The 25,408-nt window shown below is 47.9% G+C and overlaps 1 protein-coding gene across 1 annotated transcript in view; it reads right to left on the bottom strand.

Annotated features, from left to right (window-relative positions):
* Positions 1 to 25,086, bottom strand: part of LOC127003856 (uncharacterized) — an 85,288-nt gene extending 60,202 nt beyond the window's left edge. Inside the window, exon 1 of the mRNA XM_050870947.1 lies at positions 23,861 to 25,086. Within this exon, the coding sequence (XP_050726904.1) occupies positions 23,861 to 24,712 (852 nt within the window). The 5' untranslated portion in view covers positions 24,713 to 25,086. The remainder of the gene's footprint in view (positions 1 to 23,860) is intronic.
* Between the last annotated feature and the right edge of the window lie 322 nt (positions 25,087 to 25,408).

The raw sequence follows: 25,408 nt of genomic DNA, 5'->3' as shown, positions 1-25,408 counted from the left end.
AATATACAGAGAAATTCGTCCTTGTTAGATTTCCTTGCACTGGTCATTAAACACACACACACACACACACACACACACACACACACATCATTTATAATACCTAGCTGTAGTAGTAGTAGTAGTAGTAGTAGTAGTAGTAGTAGTAGTAGTAGTAGTAGTAGGAAGAAAAGAAAAAAAGAAGAAGTAGAGGGAAGAAGAACAAGAACTAGAAGAAGAAGAGGAAGAAGAAAAAGAAAAAGAAGAAGAAGCAGAAGAAGAAGAAAAGAACAAAAAGAAGTCCCATCATTATCATCATTCGTGGTGGTAGTAGTAGTAGTAGTAGTAGTAGTAGTAGTAGTAGTAGTAGTAGTAGTAGCAGCAGTAGTAGTAGTAGTCAGAGAAGCAGAAGAAAAAGAGGAGAACTTATAAATAAAAGGGTTTGCGTCTGAGGGCTTCATTTCGGCGGCTAATCCCTCACCATCGCGGCTATCAACGTCGGGGCTCCTGACAGTGAGGCTTATTATATCTCCCTCCCGCCCCGGCCCGCTCCTTCGTCCTCATTAGCCTCGCCTCCTTCACCTCCACACATCTATCTTCACTCCCTTCTTCTCTTACCGTCTGTCTGTCCGTCTGTCTGTCTGTCTGGAAGTTTGTATTGCTGTAAGTCTATCCATATCTCTCTCTCTCTATTTTTTCCTCTTTCCAACTTCCATTTTCTCAATCTGTCTAGTTTCCTCTGTCTATCTGTCTATCTATGTCTTTGTTTGTCTGTCTGTTTCTCTCTGAATGTTTGTATTGCCATAGGTTTCTCTCTCTCTCTCTCGCTATTGTTTCTCTCTCTCCTCTCTTTCCTCGTCCATTACATTAGAGTGAATCCAGAAGCGATCAGCCCCCCACCGCTTGCCAGAGAAGGGAGAGAAGGGAGGGAGAGAGAGAGGGAGGGAAGGAGAGTAGAAGAGTGATTGGAGGGAAGGAGGAGGAGTGGAAGGGGGGGGAAGAGCAGGGGGGAAGAGTAGAAGGGGGGGTGGAGGAAAGGGAAGAGTGAGGGAGGGAAGGAGAGAGAACGTGGATGTGTTGGAGGGAAGGGGGAAGAGGAAGAAAGGTGGGTGTGGTTAGGAGGAAAGGTGAGGGGAGGGAAAATGATGAGAGGAGAGGGGAGGAGAAAAGTGAGGAGAGGGAAAGTAAGGAGAGGGGAGAAGAGGAAAGTGAGGGAAGAAGGGAACGGAGAGAAAGGGATGGGAAGGAAAGGTAGATAAAGGAGAGAAGGAAAGGAAAGAAGAAGGAAGGAAATAAGAGAATAGAAGGACATAGGAGAGAGAAGGGAAGGGAAGGGAAGGAGAGGAAAGGAGGAAGAACGAAGAATCAAATCTCTATCTTATAATCTCTATCCATCCATCTATCTATCTATCTATCTTTCTATCCCTCCTCTCTCTTTCCTCGTCTGAATCCCACGCATTGTTCCTCGCTAAGTCATTTCTCGTAAAACCAAAGCCGTGCGATCTGAACCCCTTCCCTCGATCGTCCGCCCTGGTAGTATTAGGCATTCACGGGGAACTCAACTCAACTGATAATAGCCAGACACGGGGCAGCCAAGACCCTGGAGTGTGGGATCTTGAGACTGTGAAGATTGCAATGGGATGAAAGTTACGTATGTGAGGAGAAGGACTGTCGGGTTAGTGAAGGTACGGAAGGGTGAAAGGATTGCTGAACTGAACTGATAATAGCCAAGCACTGGGCAGCCAAGACGGTGTAATGCTGGATCTTAGAATGGAAACTGTAGTGAGTGGGCTGAAAAGTAAATGAGGAGAAGGGATGGAAGGTAAAGGAAGAGAAGGAAGGTTGTGTTAGAGGTGATAAGAGATACTGAAGGGATTGCTGAACTGAACTGATAATAGCCAAGCACTGGGCAGCCAAGACGGTGTAATGCTGGATCTTAGAATGGAAACTGTACTGAGTGGGCTGAAAGGTAAATGAGGAGAAGGGATGGAAGGTAAAGGAAGAGAAGGAAGGTTGTGTTAGAGGTGATAAGAGATACTGAAGGGATTACTGAATTGAAATGATAATAGCCAAGCACTGGGCAGCCATTACCATAGAGAACAGTGTTGGATCTTCGACTTGAAACCGTAGTGGGAGGAGAATTAGACTTGCGACTGTTGTGGGAAGAGAGTTACGTGTATAAAAATAAAACTTGTGTTAGAGGTAATATAGGGAACGCTGAAGGGATCACTAAACTGAACTGATATTAGCCAAGCAGAGGACAGCCAAGACAGTGGAGAATAGTGTCATACCTTAGACTTGCGACTGGTGTGTGTAGGCTGAAAGACAGTGAGAAGGATTGTTGTGTTAGTATTGGTAGGTGAAACTGAAGAGATTGGGGAGGGGGGAGGGAATAGGGAAAGATATTAAGTATACGTAGTTGAGAAATTTGTAAATGATGTTAAAGAGAATAGGGAAATGGGTTGAATGTAAGGAGCATACAGTATCATGTGAATTAAGTTAAGGAGGGAAGGCCTATTGTGTTAGTGGTGGTAAGTGGTGGTAAGGAGGGTATCAGGACACCTCTCCTCCCGAAATTGACCCCTCTTTCGGCCACCTCCTTGGATTCTTTTTAGGAGCAGCGAGTAGCGAGCTTTTTTATTATTGTTTCCTTTTATTGTGCCCTTGAGCTGCCTCCTTTGTTGTAAAAAGAAAAGAAAGTGATGCTGAAGGGATTGGGGGAAGGACTAGGAAGTAGGGAAAGAAGCATATTAGTAAGAGATACAACATCCTTTGAAATTATTTGAGAAAAGTAGTTGTGTTCTGTTAGTTTTGATACGTGCTACTGGAATGTTGGGTAAATGTTTGTTAAAGATATTAGAACTGTAATCTTAAGTATTGGAAGCAGTATTGATGGGACTAAGAAGAAAGTAAACTGATCTTCCTAAATTGAGAAAAGTAGTTGTGTTCTGTTAGTTTTGATACGTGCTACTGGAATGTTGGGTAAATGTTGGTTAAAGATATTAGAACAGTAATCTTAAGTATTGGAAGCACTATAGATGGAACTACGAAAGAAAAAAGTAAACTGACTTCCTTAAATTGACATCTCTTTTGACAATTCATCAATACACTTTTTTTACAAGAGCAGTGATTGGCGGAGTTTTTTCTCTCATTTTTTTTTATTTTACCTTGCGCTGCCTCCTTAACAGTAACAAAAAGAGGAAAATAAGTAATAATAAATACAGCCCTATACAAAGTCCGTTCGGCTGAGAGCACAATTCCAAGTCAAAGAAAGAGCTTATGGAATATTGTATTAGTGTCATTTACTGATATTCAACACACTGGTGGCAGGGGTGGGATACAATAGAAGCAAAACTAGAAGGTAAAGCCCCCAATGCAAAATCACCTGGATCAAGATTCGAGAACTGTAATACAAGACAATGGACTAAACCAACTACGATCAAACTCAAACACACTCTCCCATTGAACTCCATCCCCCGTTACCGTCCCCGAAGTCCTCCCAGCGCCATTCCTACATCTCCAACGAGCGGGGTATTAAGGGGGGCATTCAGCGGGGAGCATCAGGCCTCATCGAAGCGAATATTGACTCGTCTCTCCTCTGATCTCCTTACCGAGCCTAGCCATATGGGGCCATTTTTCATCCTAAACTTTCACCCTGTAGGCCTCCCCCATTGTGCCTATGAATAAAAGAAAGGTTAATGGGGGTGATTACGGGGAGGGGAGGGAGGAAGGGAAGGGGAGAGATGGGAGGGAAGAAGAGAGAGAAGAGGAGAGAGAGGGAAAGGGGAGACAAGGAAGAGGATAGAGAGAGGAAGGTTAGGAAAAGGAGAGGAATGGAAGAAAGGAGAGACAAGAGATACAGAGCAGGAAGGGAGAAGATAAAGGATAAGGGGAGATGAAGAGAAGGGAGCGGAAGGAAGATGATAAGGAGAGAGGAAGAGAAGGAAATGAAGGAGGAGAGAAAGTGGATGGGAGAGAAGGGAAGAAAAGGAGAGATGAAGAGGAAAAAAATGATTAAGAAGAGAGGAAAAGAAGGAAGAAGATTCAGATGAGAGAAGAAGGGAAGGAAAGGAAGGAAGGGAGAGAGAGGAAAGAAGGAGGAGATTATAGGAAAGAGGGAAAAGAATAAGACACAGACAGACAGACAGACAGACAGACAGACAGACAGAAGCAGGATGAGTAAGCGAAAGAGAGACTAAGGGGAGGAGATAATATAGCAAAGGGATGAGAAGGGAGTAAAGAGGGAAAGGGAGGGGAGGTAAAGCCAGGCTGGAGAGGGGAGAGAAGGGGAAGGGAGAGAAGACAAACCAGACAGGGAGAGTCGTTGTCGGAGGAGGAGGAGGAGGAGGAGGAGGAGGAAGAGACAACAGGAAGAGGGGAGGAAAGAGAGGTGAATGGAGGGGGGCGGAGGTACACTAAACCAGGATTCAATTATGATCTATTTTGCATAAGCCCCAAAAATCAGAAGTTTGGCCCCCCCTTCTCCTCCCCTCTCCCCCGCTCCCTCCTCCTCCTCCACCCGTTCCATGCCTGATCCCTTTCAAGTGCTTCAACTGGGAGGAGAAAGGGAGAAGAGCAGAAAAGGAGATACGGGAAGATAAGGGAGAGAAGGAAAAGGGGGGAAAGGGAGCAGCGAAAAGAAAGGGGAAAGCGAGGAAGAAGTAAAATTGGGGGTAAGGGAAAGAAGAAGAAAGAGGAAAGGGGTTAGAGAAGGGATATGAGAGAAGGGAGAAGGAGAAGAGACAGGAGAGGAGGGAGGGAGGGAAAGGAAGGGGATTATGAGAAAGAAAGGAGAGGAGAGAGAGGAAAGAGAAAAAAAGGTGAGAGAAACTGAGAGAAGTGGAGATACGGAAGAGGGAGTAGAAGGAAGAAAAGAGAAGAGATTGAAGAAGGAGAAAGGAGTACGAGAGGAAAAAACAACGAAGATAAAACGAGAGAGAGAGAGAGAGAGAGAGAGAGAGAGAGAGAGAGAGAGAGAGAGAGAGAGAGAGAGAGAGAGAGAGAGAGAGAGAGAGAGAGAGAGAGAGAGGAGTAGGAGAGAAAAAAATAACAAGCGTAGTAATGGAATGAAGGAAAGACAAAAATATGCCCTAACCCAAACCGCTGCTGTCTCCCCCCCCCCCTCCCCTCCACTCCCCTCCCTCCCCATCCTTCCCCTCCCCACCACATCTAACGCCCCACCTCCCCACCACTGCCCCTCTTCACCCCTCCCTTCACTCTCCCCTCCAGTCCCCTCCCAACCGCTGCTGTCTCTCCCCCCACCCCTCCCCACCCCTTCCTCCCCATCCTTTCCCTCCCCACCACTACCCCACCTCACCCCTCCTGTCCCCTCCCAACCCTTCATCACCCCTCCCCTCCTCTCCCCACCCCACCCAAACCTCTTACCTCCCCTCCGCTGCTTCTCCTCTCCCCTCTCTCCTCCTCACCCCTTCCCATACCCTCCCCTCCCCAGCCAATACCTCTCCTCTCTTCCTCTCCCCGTTCTCCACCCCACCCCGGCCCTTCCTTCTATCCCCTCTCCCCTCTCCCCTCTCCTCCCCTCCCAATCCGTCTCCTCCCTTCCGCTCCTATCCCCTGCCCCTTCCCCACCCAACCCGACCTCTCCTCTCCCCTCCTTTACCCTTCCCGCCTCTTCCTGTTCATCCCCGCCCCACCTCACCCCTCCCTCCTCTCCCCACCACTCCCTCCTCCCCCCAACCACTCTGCTCTCCTGGAAATGGACTGCGAGAATAGCGGCACATTTTTACATTCTTAGAAACGCCGAAACGGGGAATTGGGAGCGGGACGAAGAAATTGAGGGGGGGGGGGAGGAAAGGGGAAGGGGGGAGAATATGAATTGGGAGCAGGACGGAGGAATTGTGTGAGAGGGAAGGAGGGGAAGGGAAGGGAGAGAGGAGAGGGGAGGGAGGGTGGTGGGAGGGGAGAATGGGTGAGGGGAGGAAAGGGGAAGAAGGGGTGGGGAGGGCGGGAAACAGAGGAGGAAGTAAAGAAATGAAGAGCGGGGATGGAGAGTAAAATTTGGAGAGAAGAGGGAGAGGCGAAGGGATGGGAGGGAAGGGGAAAAAAATGGGGAAGAGGAGAAAGAATACGGAAGCTCTTGAGGATAGACTGTTAACCAAATTCACTTCCTGCCCATATATGCATCTAACCTCCATTCAAGGCATTAAATTGTGTTTCAGATAGGGATGGATGTAAGACAAGGTGTGCGTGTGTGTGTGTGTGTGTGCGTGTGTGTGTGTGTGTGTGTGTGTGTGTGTGTGTGTGTGTTTCCATGCATGAATACACTTACCAATATCTTCACCAATACCGTGTGTGTGTGCGTGTACGTGTGTATGTGTGTGTGTGTGTGTACCCATCCAGGCATGTTACGTCTAGCAATATCCGAGAGCTACATCAAAGCCGACCAAGAAACACACACACACACACACACACACACACACACACACACACACACACACACACACACACACACACACACACGTCATCCATAACTCCCAAAGTCATCCCATCGCAGCGAAAATTAACAGAGAGTCGAGAATTTGCTCTTCATTGGCGGCTGAGTGTCATTCCCCGCCTCACCGACTCCCGCGACGCCACGAACCGGCAACACAGGCGAGGAGGAAGACGAGAAGGAGGAGGAGGAGGAGGAGGCAAGAACGAAGACAAGAGAATCAGGATAAAGGGGAGGACGAGGACGAGAGGATGAGACGAAGATAAGGTAGATAGGTTCTTTACCCTTTCCCCCTTCTTCACACACACACACACACACACACACACACACACACACACACACACACACACACACACACACAGAAAAAAGAGAAAAGAGCAAGAGATTAAGGGATGAGAGAGAGAGAGAGAGAGAGAGAGAGAGAGAGAGAGAGAGAGAGAGAGAGAGAGAGAGAGAGAGAGAGAGAGAGAATCCTAGGAAGCGGCTTCATATCACATGTCAAAGCAGAGTAAGGAGAAAGAGAGGAGGAGGAGGAGGAGGAGGAGGAGGAGGAGGAGGAGGAGGGGACTACAGACAAACTGGGAGGAAGGGTAGGAGGAGAGAGAGAGAGAGAGAGAGAGAGAGAGAGAGAGAGAGAGAGAGAGAGAGAGAGAGAGAGAGAGAGAGAGAGAGAGAGAGAGAGAGAGAGAGAGAGAGAGAGAGAGAGAGAGAGAGAGAGGAGGAGGAAGAGGAGGCACAAGGAGTGAAGTAGGGAGTAAGGAGTGGAATGGAGGGAGGAAGGAGAACAGGATAAAAGAGGAGAAACAGAAGAAGTGATAAACAGAGGAAAAGAAGAAGTAATAAAAGAGAAGAGGAGTAAGAAATGAAGTAATAAAAATAAGGAGTGGAGTAGAGAGGAGAGGAGGGGAGTGGAATGAAGAGAAGATGAGTAAAGTGGAGGGCAGATAAGCAAGGAGTGGAGAGGAGTGAGGAGTCAGGAGAGGAGTGGAGTCTCTTTGATGTCGTTTTCCAAGGCTTGCAGTAATCTTGTTGAGCCCAGGACGAGGCTGACAGGGGAAGGGTGGAAGGGGAAGGCTGGCAGGGGAAGGAATGGAAGGGGAAGGCTGGAAGGGGAAGAAATGGAAGAGGAAGGCTGGAAGGGGAAGGCTGGAGGGGGAAGAGTGGAAGGGGAAGGATGGAAGGGGAAAGATGGAAGGGGAAGAATGAAAGGAGAAGGCTCGAAGGGGAAGGTTGGAAGGGGAAGGCTGGAGGGGGAAGAGTGGAAGGGGAAGGCTGGAAGGGGAAAGGAAGAAGGGGAAGGCTGGAAGGGAAGTGTTGAAGGGGAAGGAATGGAAGGGGAAGGCTGGAAGGGGAAGGGTGGAAGGGAAGGAATGGAAGGGGAAGGGTAGAAGGGGAAGGGTTGAAGGGGAAGGCTGGGAAGGGAAAGGGTTGGAGGGGAAGGCTGGAAGGGGAAGGGTGGAAGGGGAAGGGTGACAAGGAAAAGGGAAGAGACAGAAGGGGAGAGACAAAACGGGAGAGAAAGGGGAGGAAAAAGAGGTAGTGGAGGAAAAGAAGGAAAGGACTGAAGGTAAGAGGAAAAGGGAGGGAAAAAGGGAAGGGAAGAGGAGGAAGAGGGAGGGGGGGAGAGGAGGAGGGGGAAGAGGGAACACGTTTGAGGTTGTTTCATCAGCAGGATCCAAGAGTCTATTGTGTTGTGTGTGGGGTTGAGGCTTAAAGGAACGGGAGGAAAGGGGAATTAAGTGTGTGTGTGTGTGTGTGTGTGTGTGTGTGTGTGTGTGTGTGTGTGTGTGTGTGTGTGTGTGTGTGTGTGTGTGTGTGTGTGTGTCGCGGTCGGTTGTTTGTTTGCGAGAAAAAAAAAGGGAAAGAAGAATTAGAACTTGTAAACTAGAAGAAAAAACTATTACTCTCTCTCTCTCTCTCTCTCTCTCTCTCTCTCTCGATAAACAACACTCATTTCATTTCTTGGCAAACTTTGGAGCAAGAAAAAAAAATTGAAACACTGACGGTAAGATTGTGTTTCGCGGATAAATATATCGCAAGATACTGAGGGTGGAAGGAAGGAAGGAAGGAAGGAAGGAAGGAAGGAAGGAAAGGAAGGATAGGAGAAAGAGATGGGAGCGGAAGAAGAGGGAGTGAGTGAGTGAGGGACGGGAGAAGGAAGGAAGGAAGGAAGGAAGGAAAGAAGAAAGAAAGGAAGGACGTGAGATAGAGATGGGAGAAGGACAAGCGGGAGTGAATGAGGGAGGGAGGGGAGGAAGGAAAGAGGGAAAGATAGAAAGGAAGGGAGGGAGGGAGGGAAAAGGAGGTATGAATAAGAGGGAAAAGGAAAAGAGGGAGAAAGAAGAACGAAGGAAGAAAAAGGAGGAGGAAAGAGACACAAAAGGAAGGAAGGAGGGAGGAAGGAGATAGGGACGAGAGATAGGAGGGAAACTAAGGGAAATAGAAAGAACGAAGAAGGAGAGATGAGAGAAAAAAAGTGAGGGATGAGAGAAAGAGAGAAAAAGAGAGGGAGAGAGAGAAAGAGAGGAGGGAGGGAGGAAAGATGTCATTGTAAGATCACTTTGGGTATATAATTTGAGCTTCAATTTAAACTTGCATATCATTATTCAGAGGTAAATAGGGATGTCGGGGAGGAAGATAAAGAACAACGGAGGAGGAGGAGGAGGAGGAGGAGAAACAGAAAGAGAACGAGGAGGAGAAAGAGAAAGAGGACAAGGAGGAAAAAGAGAAGGAGGAGGAGGAGGAGGAAAGCAAAAAGAAGAAGGAGGAGGAAGAAAAGGAAAAGGAAGAAGAAGATGAAGGTTAAGTGAAAAGAGGAAAGGAGGAAAAGATGAAAAAAGGAAAAAAAAAAGGAAAAGAAAGGAAATCAAAAGAGAATCACAACGATCACACACACACACACACACACACACACACACACACACACACACACACACACACACACACACACACTCGGCCAAGAACGTTCCCGAGTCAATCAAAAATAATGACAAGAAAGAAAACGAGGGAAACAAAAACAAAAAAAACACATTCGACCTGACTTTACGATAGAAATTTACAGTGAGTGAGTTCGGTGTTTTTCCTCGTCCTGTTTCACCTCCGTTTCGTTTCGTCCTGTTTCACCTCCTTTTCCTCCCGTTTCACCTCCGTTTCCTCCCGTTTCACCTCCGTTTCACCTCCGTTTCACCTCCGTTTCACCTCCGTTTCGTCCCGTTTGGTCCCTTTTCATATCCGCTTCACCTCCGTTTCGTTCCTATTCACCTCCGATTCGTTCCCGTTTCGTTTCGTCCCGTTCCCTTCCACCCCCGTTTCGTCTCACCAACTGTTTCCCTTCCTTTACCTGGGCGGCGATATTTCCCAGGTGTAATTGGGCTCGTTACCTGCCGGGCGCCTTGTTACCTGAGCCCTTAACCGCTAATTGGTGTCCTGCCGGGGCCGCGCAGGACTCTGAGGGCCTCCCCGGAGCCTCCTTTAAGGGATACTCGGCGAGGGAGAATACAAGATACTCTCCCTGTCTCCTTTTTTCTCCCTTTTTTATTTTATTTGGTGGGGAGATTTTTTTTTGGGGGGGAGAGGTGGGGTTAAGGAGGGAGCATGTGTGTGTGTGTGTGTGTGTGTGTGTGTGTGTGTGTGTGTGTGTGTGTGTGTGTGTGTGTGTGTGTGTGTGTGTGTGTGTGTGTGTGTGTGTGTGTGTGTGATATTTGGTGGTGAGGTCATTTCGAGTTGTAGATGGTAGGGGTGGAGGAGGAGGAGGAGGAGGAGGAGGTTAAGAATTTTGGGTACAGAAAGGAAAAGAGAAGAATTAAGAAAACAAAAAAAAAGAGAAGAGGCGATGGAAGAAGAGGTGAAGAAATATGGGTGGAGAAGGAAAAGGAAGAAGAAGAAGTAATAGAAAAACAAAGAAGAGGAAGAGACGAAAAGGAGGAATAGGATTACAAAGAGAAAGAAGAAGAAAAGGCGGATTCAGAAAACTAAGGGGAAAGAAGGAGAAAAAGAAGGAAGAGGAAGAAAAAAGAGGAGGAAGAGGAAGATCTTTTTTTTTTACAGCAGAGAAGTCAGTTCAAGGGCATAAAAAAAGGAAAGAAATGTGAAAAAAAGCCCGCTACTCACTGCTCCTAAAAAGCGTTAGAGGAGTGGCCGAAAGATAGGTCAATTTCGGGAGGAGATTACTAAGATATACAAGTCATAACACAAAAACAAACATCATCTTCTATACCGCTTTCTCGCCTTTGCTTAATCCCACTAACTTCGCTTCCAATCACCTTTCTCTCCTTCCTTGCCCCATTTGCACTAAGTCATTTCCAACAAGTAAAAAATAATATTAGATGTGGCTATTAACAGGTAACATAGCAGTGGTTCGCGGCAATCTCATATACAGGGAACATACATTATCCATACTCATATAATATCCACTCCATATCCACTCCACACGCCCGCTATATAATATTATCCAACCACTTCATATTCAAACCTATCCTCAGATCACCTAGTTCCTCCACCCCCTACATATACACTCCGTATCCACTCCACACACCCACTACATGACCTTATCCAACCACTTCACACTCAGACCTATCCACATACCAACAAGTCCCTCCACCCGTATATACATTATCCAACCACTTCTTACCCAAAGCTATCCACATACCACCTCGTCCCTCAACCACCTACATATCCACAACTATTTATCTTCCACGATTTGTCCCCTCCACACGCCCTCTCCACACACATATCCCAGAGGCAAGCACTTGGGGGTGACACACGCCTGCAAACACAGTCCATTTGGGTCCATTATAGAAGGTTTTGGGGCCATTACCGAAGGACTTTTCAATGTACAAAAAGGAAATGAATTCACGCCATCGCAACCTGAACTGAACGCCCCTCTCCCTAGCCTCCTCCTCCTCCTCCTCCTCTTCTTCTTCCCCTTTCTCTTTTCCTTTTCATTCTCACCCCCATTCCTTCATCTTCGTTTTCCTCTCACCTCCCTTCTATAACGTTCTCTCTTACTCCTTTCCCTTCCTTCTCTCCCATTCCCTCTCATCCTCTTTCCTTCCCCTTTCTTCCTCTCCCTTTAAGACTCTGAACGCCCCTCCCTTGCCTCCTCCTAATCCTCCTCCTCCTCCCTTTTCTCTCTCCTCTCCTATTCCCTCCACCTCCTTCCTCTTCTCTTCCCTCTCACTCGCTTTCTGATCCTTTCTCCCATTCTCTCCCAACCCTTTCCTTCCTCTTCCCCTTTTCTCTCGTCCCCTTTTCTGCCATTCTCTCTCACACTTTCCCCTTTCCTTCTCTCTTTCAAACGCTCCCTCCCCCCCTCTCCCCCTCCCTCTCGTTCCCCAGTGGCTTAAAACGAGGGGACAGGGCGATATTTTTCCCTTTTTTACCCCTTTTTTCCCCTTTCCCGGCCAGAAGTCGGCGCCATTAACCCTCAAGAGGTCTCGGCGCCATTATCTTGCGCTGCAGACCACGCCAGGAGGAGGTAGAAGAAGGGGATGAATGGGGAGAGAGAGAGAGAGAGAGAGAGAGAGGTTCTCTCTCTCTCCACACTTTCACCACTCCACTTGGCTTGCATTAACATCATCACCACCACCACCACCACCACCACCACCACCACAACGCCCCATGATCAACACCACCCCAACCAACATTACTACTAATATACGCACTCACCACAACCACCACCACCACCACCACCACAAACTCGGACTCTTACGCCGCCGCCTCTCGCGCACAAACTCCCCGGAAGAATGTTTTATGCAGCTCATTAGTGAAAAGTTAAGGGCACAAAGCACTCTTGATTTCTCGGAGGCGGCGGCGCTGGTGGTGGTGGAGGTGGTGATGGTGGTGGTAAGGGTGGTGGTGGAGGTGGTGATTGTGGTTGGGTGGTGGGGGGTTAGGATAAAGGACTTTTGTTTTTTTAGATGATAAAGAAAGATGGAAAAATAAAATATGATAAAGTGGGGGAAATAAAAGGTGGGATGAAAGAATAAAGAACAAGAAGAAGAAGAACAAGAATAAGAAAAATATGAATAATAATAAAAAGAAGAACTATTGCTTTCGTTATTAACCTCAGTCATCATCATTATTATTATTATTATTATTATTATTATTATTATTATTATTATTATTATCATTACTATTATTACTGGCATTCCCATTACCTCCTCCCGAAATTGACCTCTCTTTTCGGCCACTCCTTTGACCTCTATTCATGAGCAGTAAGTAGCGGGCTCTTTTTTATATACATATTTTTCTTTACGCCCTTGAACTGTCTCCTTTGCTCTATAAAACATATCAAAACGAATATCCTTCAAGCATTAACACACAGCCTCCACAATGCCCCCCGCCAACCATTATCACCCCCTTCACCTCCCCTCTTCACACACCTTCACCCCCTTCAACACCTGTCAGCCCCCTTCACTCCCCCTCACCCCTCCTTCATCACCCCTTCCCCCTTTTACTCCCCCTCATCCTCTTTCAACACCCGTCAGCTCCCTTCGCTAAACTATATTGCTAATTAATTCAAAAGCACTCTAGCTGACAGCCTCAACCTCCCTTACCCCCCCTTGCATCTCTCTCTCTCTCTCTCTCTCTCTCTCTCTCTCTCTCTCTCTCTCTCTCTCTCTCTCTCTCTCTCTCTCCTCTCCTCTCCTCTCCTCTCCTCTCCTCTCCTCTCCTCTCCTCTCCTCTCCTCTCCTCTCATATCCCTCCCTCCCTGGAATGAGAGGAGCGAAGGGCAGGAGCCGACACTTCAGCCCCGTTATCAAACAGGATTATACACAAAACATATCCCAATCTTTTACATTCTTCGCCCTCCTCTTCCTTTCTTCTTCCGCTCCCTCTCCCTTCTATCCTTTCGTATTTCATCATCTTTCACCTGTATCACTGCGTTCGCCTCCCCAGGGCAGGTGGGAGGGGGGGGGCGCCAAGGTGAGCAGGTTCTTAGTGTGAGGTTACGAGGCAGAATTTGAAGGCCGCGTCACCTCTTGAAAGGGTCCCCAATGACGTGTGTGTGTGTGTGTGTGTGTGTGTGTGTGTGTGTAAGCCACCCACGGTCTGATTATGTGTTAGACTCGTGATCACCAACTAGTTATCTATCTATCTATCTATCTATCTATCAACTAATTATATATGTCTGTCTGTGTTTTCTCTAATCTTCCCTTCTCTTCCCTCTCTCTCTCTCTCTCTCTCTCTCTCTCTCTCTCTCTCTCTCTCTCTCTCTCTCTCTCCCGGCACATTAGGGAAGCAACACATTCGCGGATATGACTCGATAAATCACGCTAATTAGAATGTTAAGGTAATCAATTGAAGGAGGAGGAGGAGGAGGAGGAGGAGGAAAGGAAAACAGAGAGGAAAGAGAAGACGAGAAGAAAACAAAGAAAAAAAAGAGGAAGAAGAAACAGAGGGCAAGAAATGGAAGAGAGGGAGAAGAATGAGGGAGAAGAGAGAGAATTGAGAAACATGTGTATGGAGGAAAGAGGAGAGAGAGGAAGAGAAAGGACGAAAGGGAGATGAAAGAAATAAGATATGGAGGAGGCAAGGGAAGAGAAGAGAGGAGAGGAGAGATGGAAGACAGGGGGAGAAAGAATTGGAGATGAAAGAGGAGATGGGAAAAAAAGGATAAATTGGGAGATGGCGAAAAAGAGGAAGAGAATGAGGAAAAAGATACGAGATGGAGGATGAGAGTAAAAGAAAGGAAAATAATGATGAAGTAGAGGAGGAGGAGGAGGAGGAGGAGGCTGATGAAGGAGAAAAAAGAGGAGGAAAATGTCAAGGAAAGGGAGGGAAGAAAGGACAAAAACTAAGTTAGAAGGAGGGAACCATTCTCTCTCTCTCTCTCTCTCTCTCTCTCTCGGGTCAAGGTCACTCCACAATGGCCGCGAGGAGACAAAGGGACAGACATACGTTCATTTCCACTGTAATCTCTGGTGCTTAGTGTGTGTGTGTGTGTGTGTGTGTGTGTGTGTGTGTGTGTGTGTGTGTGTGTGTGTGTGTGTGTGTGTGTGTGTGTGTGTGTGTGTGTCTTCCTCTCTGTCTATCTATCTATCTATTTATCTATCTATCTATCTCTATTCAACCTTCGTCTCACTCTTTTCCTCCATCCCTTCTCTGTCTCCTTTTCCTCTCCCTCTCCTATCTTCATTTCTCCTTCCTCTCCATGTTCTCCTATATCTCTTCTCGTCTCCTTCCACTCTCTCTCTTCTTCCTTCCCTTCTCCTCCTGCTCAACCTACCTCTCTATCTATCTATCTATCTACAACAAGTGTCTAGTTTTAGGGGCCTTAGACACAGTTAACAGCATTTTTTTACCCTTCTGTTACGAGCCCTTACACGCCGCCACACACGGTTTTTTTTTTTACGAGGCTCATGTGACTCTTTCTAGATTTTATTTAGTGTTTCCTAAAATGGCTTAGTTAGTTTTCTTTTTGGTACTAAATTGACTGGGTGGTTTGTTATTGTGCGATATTTGTTTACTGTTTGTTTTGTTATTGTTTTTATTATTGTAACCCACAAAGGAGGTTACTTGAGTGTTCATGAGTGATTTTAACGTTCATGGTGCAGAGGAATCATTAAACTATTACTAAGCTCATAAAACTACCCACTGAAATACTGACATAACTTCTACGAAAGTCTTATCGATGGTGGGTTTCATGAGTCATTTTAACGTTCATGGTCCAGAGGAATCATTAAACTATTACTAAGCTCGTAAAACTACCCACTGAAATACTGACATAACCTCTACGAAAGTCTTATCGATCGTGGGTTTCATGAGTGATTTTAACGTTCATGGTCCAGAGGAATCATCAAACTATTACTAAGCTCGTAAAACTACCCACTGAAATACTGACATAACCTCTCCGAAAGTCTAATCAATTGTGAATGTGCGAGCCTCGAGATGTTTAAGAATATGTACAGTCGCGCTACAAAGTGTTGAGACAATTTGCAATGACTTTCGTTCAAATAATACATAATATTATTCGAAGGGAAGGGATGTTTAGGAGTGATTTTGTTATAGATACACAAAAAACAGGGATTAATAATATGAATCACCCAACATCTTCATGGACAACCTATGAGCGCTCTGTTCAAATGTACTTCATCATCAATTCACAAACCAACGGCAGTTTCTAAAATGACTTCCGCGCCTCCGTAGAATTCCACACATTTCACTCACTAATTTTCTCTCAGCATACAATAGCCCCATAACCTAACTAACCGAGGAAACTAATGTGTTGGACGTAGCCATTAACCCGCAAAAAGAGGTTCATAAAAAAGTTTGTAGGGAGCGGGGCCTGCCTGACACACTGATAGGGTTGGAGGGGCTGACCGCGAGGGAGGGAATGGCCGGGGAAGGGAGAGCTTGTGATACGGGCGATGGGTTGTGACGGGGAATGTACTGAAAAGCTTATTAAGTCTGGTTAGGTAAATGTTATAGAAATGTCTTCATATATATAATAACTTCATTCTTCGTGGTTTTCTAATATTCATGGTGATTATTTTCCATTTGTTTGTCGAATATTTAAAAGACAAGAAGACCAATGTTTATATATATGAATGTACAGGAATGTGTGTGTGTGTGTGTGTGTGTGTGTGTGTGTGTGTGTGTGTGTGTGTGTGTTCAAAGGTTAAATTTGACGACTTAACTATGTCCATGACTTGCTGTATGTTAATGTGCGTGTGTGCGTGTGTGCGTGCATGTATGTACAGAAGAATGTGTGTGCGTGAGTCTATGTGTGTTTATCTTATTAAGACACACACACAGGATTCTGCATATCACGATCTCGATTAACACACACACACACACACACACAGGCAATAGCTCATAACAGATAAACACACTAGATGAAAAGCAAAACAGACCAACACACACACACACACACACACACACACACACACACACACACACACACACACACACACACACACACCGGCCTAACTCAATTTAAACTTCCGCCTCTCTGCCATCACACACTCAAAACAGATTTATGCAGCAACGTGTTTGCCTCCAGCTTTTATGAGACGTCCTCCTCCTCCTCCTCCTCCTCCTCCTCCCCCACCCCCTCCTCCTCCTCCTTCTCCGTCCCTCTGTCTATATATACATTACCACGCCGGGAACAAGGAAGGAAGTACAGGAAGGGAGAGAAAAAGGGGAGAGGAAAGGGAGGGAGTAAGGGAGAGAGGGGAGAGGAGGGAAGGATGGAGGGGAGGGTGAGAGGAGGGGAGTGAGGCAAGGAGGAGGCAGGAAAGGAGTTAGTGAGAAGAAGAGGGGTGGGGGGAGGAAGAGAAGGAGGAGGAGGAGTAATTAAAATTAAGTAGCCAAGGAAAGTTGTCTTGAGTTGGTAGGGAGAGGAGGAAGAGGAGCAGGAGGAGGAGGGCGAGAAGGCGGGTTGGGGAGAGCATGAGAAAGGGAGGAAGAGAAGGGGAGAAAGGAAGGCGACAAGGAAGGAAGGGAAGCAAGGAAAGGAACAGAGAAAGACGATGGGGAGGAGAAAGAAAGAAGATGGGGAGAAAGGGAGGAGAGAACACAAACAGGGAGGACGAAGTAGATGCAAGGGAGAAGGGAGAACAGGGAGGGAAGAGATCAGACAAGGAAGGGAGGAAAGGCGATATAGGAAGAGAAAGAAAGGAAGGAAAGGATGGGGAGAAAGGAGACAAGGGGAGGAGATAACACAAGCAAGCAGGGGAGACAAAGAAGATGCCAGGGAAGGGGAGATAACAGACATGGAAGGAAGGGAGGAAGCAGAAAAAAAAGGGTGAAAGAGTCTGGCAGGGAGAGGTAACAGGGTTTGGAAAGGGGAGAGAAAGTGGACAAAGGGAGGGAGGTAATAAAACAAGGGAGAGAACATACAAGAAAAGAGAAAAGAAGAGAGGAAACCAGATAAGGAAGGGAGGAAAGGCGATATAGGAGGGGAGAGAATGAGGGCAAGGGGAGACAAAGATGCAGGGGAGGGGAGGAACAAAGAGAAGGCGACACAGCAAGAAGGGGAGGAAATCAGAGAAGGAAGGAAGAAGAAAAAGAGGAGAAGGGGAGGGAAACAGAGAACGCGCAAAAATGACAGTCTGGCAGAGGAAGGCGACAAGGTATTGGAAGGGGAGAAGAAGGGGAGAATGGGAAGGGGTGACAAGAGGAGGGGAGACGAAAAAGAAGAAGGCGAAGGAGGAGGGAGGAAGGAGAAAAAGGAGAAGGGGAGGAAAACAGAGAAGTATCAACAATGAGAGAGAGAGAGAGAGAGAGAGAGAGAGAGAGAGAGAGAGAGAGAGAGAGAGAGAGAGAGAGAGAGAGAGAGAGAGAGAGAGAGAGAGAGAGAGAGAGAGAGAGAGAGAGAGAGAGAGAGAGAGAGAGAGAGAGAGAGAGAGAGAGAGAGAGAGAGAGAGAGGTGCATGGGAGAGGGGAGAGAACAGGGAGAGTAAATCAAAATAGGGAGAAAGGAGAAACAAAAATTGGGAAGCGACAATCTGACAGGGAAGGCGGCAGGGGAAGGGGCAGGACATGGCAGGGGAAGGGGAAGGGGTTGGCAGAGGAAGTGGAAGGGGTTGGCAGGGTAAGGGAAGAAGGGTTGGCAGGTTAAGGGGTAGTGACTGACAGGGGAAAGGATTGGCTGGGAAAGAAGGGTTGGCAGGGGTAAGGGTTGGCAGAGGATGAAGGGTTGGCAGGGTAAGGGAAGAAAAGTTGGCAGGGGTAAGCGTTGACAAAGGATGAAAGGTTGGCAGGGTAAGGGAAGAAAGGTTGGCAGGGGAAAGGATTGGCTGGAAAAGAAGGGTTGGCAGGGGTAAGGGTTGTCAGGGGTAAAGGTTGGCAGGGTAAGAAAGGTTGGCAGGGTAAGGGGTAGTGATTGGCAAGGGAAAGGATTGGCTGGGAAAGAAGGGTTGACAGGGGTAAGCGTTGACAAAGGATGAAGGGTTGGCAGGGTAAGAAAGGTTGGCAAGATAAGGGGTAATGATTGGCAGGGGAAAGGATTGACTGGGAAAGAAGGATTGGCAGGTGTAAGAGTTGGCCAAGAATGAAGGGTTGGCAGGGTAAGAAAGGTTGGCAGGGTAAGGGGTAATGATTGACAGGGGAAAGGATTGACTGGGGAAGAAGGACTGACAGGGGTAAGAGTTGGCCAAAAATGAAGGGTTGGCAGGGAAAGAAAGATTGGCAGGGGTTGGCAGGGGTTAGGGTATGACTGCCTCCTACCTACTTACCCCTACTGAATGCAGCCAAGGAAGGGGTCGTAACAGGACGGACAGCGATGGGAAACTTTGGTAAACTTTCGTTGCAAGTTCGTCTAATTGCGAGAAAGGTGAAGGGTTGAGATGGGAAGGGAATGAAGGGTTAAGAGGTGGGGCAGGGGCTTTGTACTCTCTCTCTCTCTCTCTCTCTCTCTCTCTCTCTCTCTCTCTCTCTCTCTCTCTCTCTCTCTCTCTCTCTCTCTCTCTCTCTCTCTCTCTCTTTCTCTCGCCATACAAGCTTGACCTAATCCTCCTTTCTTACTTTCTCCCTCTCTTCCTTTCTCACTCTTTCTTTCTCTCCTTTTCCCATACAAACTTACCCCAGAAGGAACGAAGGAAGGAGGTAAAGAAGGAAGGAATAAAGGAGAACAAGAAAAAAGATTAAAAAAAAGTAGAGAAAGTGATTGTTATGAATGAAGGGAGAGAGAGGAGAGAGAGAGAGGGGGGGAGATAGTGAATGGAGGGATGGAAGGAGAAGGAAAGTACTGAAATAGGGAGGGAGAGAGGAGGGATGGGATGGAGAAAGGAAGGGAGAGGAGGGGGAGAGGAAGCAGAAAGGGAGGGAGGGAGGCAGAGGGGAGAAGGCAGTAAACGAAGGGAGACAAAATGAGTGGGAATACCGAATAAGGGAGGAAAGGGAGGAAGGGAGGTAAATTATTAAGGTAAATGCCAATATTCTAAAGGGAGGCAGTGAGAGGTAAGGGAGGAGACCACTGTGATAAAGATAGGGAGGGAGGGAGGAAGGGAGGAAGGGAAGAAAGAGGAAAGTGAGGGGAAGGAAGAGATGGGATAGGGAGGGAGGAGAAGGGAGGGAGGGAGGAAAGAGGAAAGTGAGGGGAAGGGAGAGATGGGGGAGGGAGGGAGGGAGGGAGGGAGGGGGGAGAGAGGAAAAAGTCATAAAGGCAAGGGAGGAGAGAGAAACAAGAAACTGTGTGTGTGTGTGTGTGTGTGTGTGTGTGTGTGTGTGTGTGTGTGTGTGTGTGTGTGTGTTATCAAGATTAATGCTATTTCTATAACGTGAAAATAAGATTACCCTGTGAATAAAAAAAACAATATATACTGCTTAATTTAAGTATATTTACCCCCCCCCCCCCCCACACCACCACACACACACAAAGGTAAACTTAAATTCATCCACAAAACATAAATATACGATAAATACATCAAGTAAGAAATGCCAATGTTCGGGACAGATGATATAGGAGAGAGGGGACAGAGCAGATGAACAGAGACCGTGACAGACTAGGAAGCAACTCACAGAAAGCAATGGTCGAAGGAGAGAAGGGCCGGGCCGTTCAGCTTATCACATTCTCAGACGCTTTCGCCTCTCACAACAAATATCTCCAAAGGCCACAAAGGAAGGAGATTAGTCGGGTTCTAATGAGTACCTTTTTTCACATTCATGGTGCAGAAGTCTTGTCAAACCATCACCAGGCTCATAAAACTACCCATTCAAATATTAAGTCTGGCTCTACGAAAGTCTTATTAAATGTAGATGTGCTTGCTCTGAAATCTTCCACTATAAGGACCCAAGAAGTCTAAGGAACGTTTATATCGAGACTGGGAACAAGAAACACCACAGAGGAACGAATGGAAACGTTTGAGAGATGACTAACGTTTGCCTTGCTGTGAAACGATACATGCTAACAATAATGATGATGATGATGATTGTAATAATAACACAGAACATTTATACAACATGACCAAGACTACTATGATAAGGTGCAAGTTTAACGTCATGACACATATACGGTATACATAAAACAATAACAGTGCTCACGTCAGTGCTATTAGATGTATTTTGCTAGCACGTGAGTAATCTATACCAAGACAGTTCCCATATATTCAAGAACATAGTGAAGTAATTAATTGCATACTCTTGTCAATAAAAAAAAAATATGCAGAGTAAAACATAATAAGAGTAAATAAAGGGTAATAACAAATGATAATAGTGTAATGAAATGTCTTGTTAGGATGTAAGGGAAGGTGTACATAGACTAAATATACAGGTGTAAGAATCCAAGCACGTGTGTAAAAGATAAACCAGTCAACAGGTGTGTGTAAGGATGTGTTAAGGTGTCCTAACCAACAGGTGTGCAAATACAGGTGTGTAGAATGTACCGATCAACAGGTGTAGGAGTGTGAGTGCGCGGGTGTGTGTTAGTGTGTGTAAAGGTGTGTCCAGCAGCGTGAGGCCTGAGCAGCACGTGGCCAGGTATAGTAAAGTGCGTGAGAGCGTGAGTGAGTGCCTTGTGTGTGTATAGAAGTGTCTTGCAGCGTGAGGCCTGAGCAGCACGTGACCAGGTATAACAGAGAGCGTGAGAGCGTGAGTGAGTGCCTTGTGTGTGTATAGAAGTGTCTTGCAGCGTGAGGCCTGAGCAGCACGTGGCCAGGTATAACAGAGAGCGTGAGAGCGTGAGTGAGTGCGTGCGTGACAGATAAATACTAAAAAGCACTGAGAAACGTTACTCTTCACATACCTTTCCCCTTATATGCTAGAATGTTGGAGAGAAGGGGAACACATTAGACCCGAGGCATTGGATATGTATTACGCATCAATACAAATAAGCAATACAAGAAAAGGCATATAATACAAAACATACTGCCTGAAAGAAATACACTGAAATATAAACCTGGAAAAGTATCAGACCACAACATACAAAAAGAAAGAAAATAGTGAATCTGGAAATGTGTTAATCGCACCAATAGAAGAAAACATTAGACTGGAAACGAAGATATTGATTTAGTCATGAGTAAATAAAGTAAATATGAGACATTTTTAACCACACCAATAGTAGAAATATATTAGACTGGAAACGAAGATATTGATTTATTAACCACGCAAGAGGAAAAGAACGAGATCATGGAAACGTATTTTAATCACACTGAGGAAAAAAAAGACAAAAAAAAGAAGGAAAACAAGAAACATACCAAACAACAAAAGAGAGAGAAAGGAAATTAAACCCTGAAACGAATTAACTACAGAAAAAAAAAGAACCTGTATATATAATAGATCACACAATAATAGAAGGAAAAATGGTAAATAAGAAGTCAATTAGTACAGGTAAAGAGAATACAGGTAAGAACAACATGACCAGGAAATGTGACTCGTATGGCTCGTGGGGAGTCAGATGATAAGGGTGAAGATACAATGTGATTCAGGTGGTGGTGAGGCCTTAAGGCGGAGAGGTCACGAGGTCAAGGTCAGGTCAGATAGAAGCCGTGTGAGGCGTAGATGCGTAAGCCTGAGGTGTCAGAGATTATTATTATTATTATTATTATTATTATTATTATTACTATTGTTGTTTGTTTTATTGTTATTATTATCATTATTCCTCTAACTTCTTTTTCTTCTTCTTCCTCTTCTTCTTCCTCCTCCTCCTCCTCCTCCTCCTCCTCCTCCTCATCATCATCATCATCATCATCATCATCATCATCATCAACAACACATTTCAATTATCTTTACACTGGTTGCTTTGGCGTGCTTATCTCCTCCTCCTCCTCCTCCTCCTCCTCCTCCTCCCCCCTTATCACCGAGTCACACCTTGAGCGCTGCAGGTAATTAATTGGCAGCCGCAGGTGACCTAGAGAGAGAGAGAGAGAGAGAGAGAGAGAGAGAGACGGACGCCCCCTGGTAGTGAATATTCAAGCGCAATCTTCCACACACGCGGTTGTATCTTTGTTTTTTTAAGCTTAATAATTATAATGAAAGGCCGAGTTAGTCTTTTTAATTATTACCAACGCTCTCTCTCTCTCTCTCTCTCTCTCTCTCTCTCTCTCCTCTATTCTTTCCTCTTATTTCTCTTCTACTTTCTCTCCTCTTTCGCATTGGGTTTTTTTTTTCTCTCTCCTCTGTTTTTTCTCTTATCTCTCTTCTACTCACTTTTTCTCTACTCTTCGTCTTAATGAGATCTCCTCCTTTCCCCTTTACTCTTCTTTTCCTTATCGCTCTTTAATACTCTATTCCTCTTCTTCAACTTGTTATCCTCTTCTCTCCTCTACTCTCCTTTCATCTCTCTTCTCATCTCTTACTTAATTTATCTGTGCTTTTCTCTTCTCCATTCTCCTCTCGTCTGAAGGTTTATCCCATTCTCCTTTCCTCTCTTCTGCTTCCTCCTTTCTCTCCATAGATACATGTTTTCTATAAGGTCTTTTCGTCAATTTAGTGAGACAGCGATAGTAATTACAGTATCGGTGACATGTATACGTTCTTTTTTTCGTAGATGACTATTAGGAAAGTGGAAATAAGTAAATTTTGTCGCGTACTTTATCATGACGGCGAAGAGAACACCGAGTAAGCCTGACGAGGCATTGGAAGATAAGGAGAGTAAGGTCACCAGGGGAGCGGTGAAGGTGAAGACTGAAGAGACGAAGGCGGCGGGTGGGCGGCGAGTGGACGAGGCGACTGACTGTATGGACGGCCAAGGCAATTGTTGTCAGGTGTGTGTGTGTGTGTGTGTGTGTGTGTGTTCAGAGCCCGAGAATGATGATGTCCGTCATACAAGGACCCCCTCACCCTCCACACACACAAACACACACAGCATAATCACGGCTCCCCTGCCGCTGTGGCCAGCCAGCCCGCCACCACCATAGCCCGTCCATCCGGCGGCCACAGGACGGCACTCTTTATGAGGCAACATTCCGTCCGCCATGAGAAGAATACGTAAGCAAAACGATTCTCTTTTACTGCGTCCAGCCGAGCGTCCTGCGGCTTATTGGCTTTCCGGTTTGCGGGAAAAATCGGCAGTTGCCTGAAAGCCAGACTCCTGATGTAAAGCCGCGGCCACTTTTGTGCGGGTAATTAGTAAACATGTAAACACGCCCGGGGCGGCGGCGCTCGGTGGGAATATTTACCGTCGGCGTTCACTTATTCATTACGGGAGCGGCGGCGGGGCCCGGCAGCCCCGGCGGCCCCGCCGGCCCCCCCGCCGCCAACACGCCGCTGATGCAATATTCTGGGAAATGTCTGGCCAGGATTTACGAGACTCTCGCCATAAAGGTTTTATCCGACGCCTCGTGATCGCCGTGCCGCCGCGGGAGGCTACGAGCCACCGCGAGGGAGTTATGGCGAGATGCCGCCACGGCACGGCGCTGGCGAGGCGCTGAGGCCGCCGCGAGACTGTCTGGCGGCGCCCGTGTCTCCAAGTCTCGCGGTGGCCCTGGCAGGTGCCCCGACACAGTCGAAAATAGCAACACACACACACACACACACACACACACTCACCTTCTCACGCAGCAGCTCCCTGATCTTGCCGGCCTGGTCCCTGAAGCGCTGCAGGGACAGCTCCAGCTCGAGGCACCGCTCCTGCCAGTTGACCACCTCCTCGCCGCCCCACACCCGCGGCCCCGGCCCCAACCCCTCGTCGTCGTCCGTGAGCAGGTCCGCAACGCCGTCCACCTCCCCGGCCAGGTCAGACAGCACGGAGGGCAGGGACGAGCGCGGCCCCGAGGACGCCAGAGAGTCCGCCAGGGTGGACATCTGGGAGTAGCGGGACGACAGCTTGCGGGAGCTGCGGCACGACCCCGGCGAGCCCGGCGTGGGCGTCACGTCGCCGTTGTTGCCGCCGCCGTACGTGTCCTCGTCCTCGTCATCGTCATCCAGGCGGCCGGAGCTGAAGCGCGCTGAGCCGCCGCTGATGGTGGAGAGACGGGCCATGTCCAGGGCCACCTCGGCCGAGAACCTAGGGTCGTGGTGGCACGCCGAGCCCAGGGTGGAGAAGAGGGACGACTCACGCAGGCTGGGGGTGTAGTGGGGGTCCGAGCCGTGGGAGCCTTGGTCCCCTGGGGTGCCGGGGGAGGGGGGGCAGTAGGAGGCACGGGGGGCGGGCTCAGGGGGCGGCTCGTGGCCCGTGCCAACTTCATCGGCAAAGTCGTTGCGCGGCTCATCACCTTCCTCCGTCCAGGCGTCCACGTTGAAGAGCTGCGACAGCCGCCGCTCGGAGAAGAAAAACCTGGAGTCCGAGAGTCTGTGGGCGGCCATGTTGCGCTCGTGGGTGAAGGGCGAGGGCTGGATCACGCTGGAGAAGGGCCGCGGGTAGCCCGGCCCCTGACCCGGGGCGTCTTCGCCCTCCGCCATGGCTCAGCGTCACGTGCAGCACAAGTAACTCACAGGGCGGGCGGCCGCGGCCACGCCATCACCGCGCGACACTCGCACACACTCACACGCGACACTCACGGTTTAGCGCCGCACACTCACGGTCACGAAGCATCTGAAGCACAGCGCGGCGGCGTGAGCACTATGGGCCCTCACAGGGCCGGCCGGGCACCGCTTGTGCCCCACACGCCCCCACACGGCCTCGCTGCCCACGCGCGGGGCCTCCCAAGCCCTGAGCGGCCGACGCCCCTCGACGGCCCCGCCACCTGCAGGAGAGAAAGTCAACGTTAGAAAAACAAACAGTGAAAGACTGAAAGGCGTCGCCGCCGCCGCCGCCGCCTCGACCCTGCTGCCGGGGAGGCGGCGGCGGGGGTGACGAGCCTGTGAAAAGGTAAAAAGATGAACACTCAAATTTCAGCACCACCTCAATGGGGCTGTAATTAAACCCCACCCCACCCCGCCCCCGCCCCTGCCACGCCCGCCGCACCTTCACCCTCGCGCCCACTCAGACTCTTAAAAACTTGAGAGGATTTTTCACCCTCGCCCAAAAGTTCATAAGATTCCATAACACACGCCACACCCAGGCCCTGATCCCGCCCCGCACACGCCAGGCGCCTCCCCCCTCCCTCCAGCCAACACCCTCCTCCTCCTCCTCCTCCTCTTCACGCCGCCCCCTAA

This window comes from Eriocheir sinensis, chromosome 26 (genome assembly GCF_024679095.1).
Source record: "Eriocheir sinensis breed Jianghai 21 chromosome 26, ASM2467909v1, whole genome shotgun sequence".
Lineage (NCBI taxonomy): Eukaryota > Metazoa > Arthropoda > Malacostraca > Decapoda > Varunidae > Eriocheir > Eriocheir sinensis.
The sequence above is the reverse complement of the archived record's forward strand: the minus strand, read 5'-3'. Positions and strand labels throughout refer to the sequence as shown.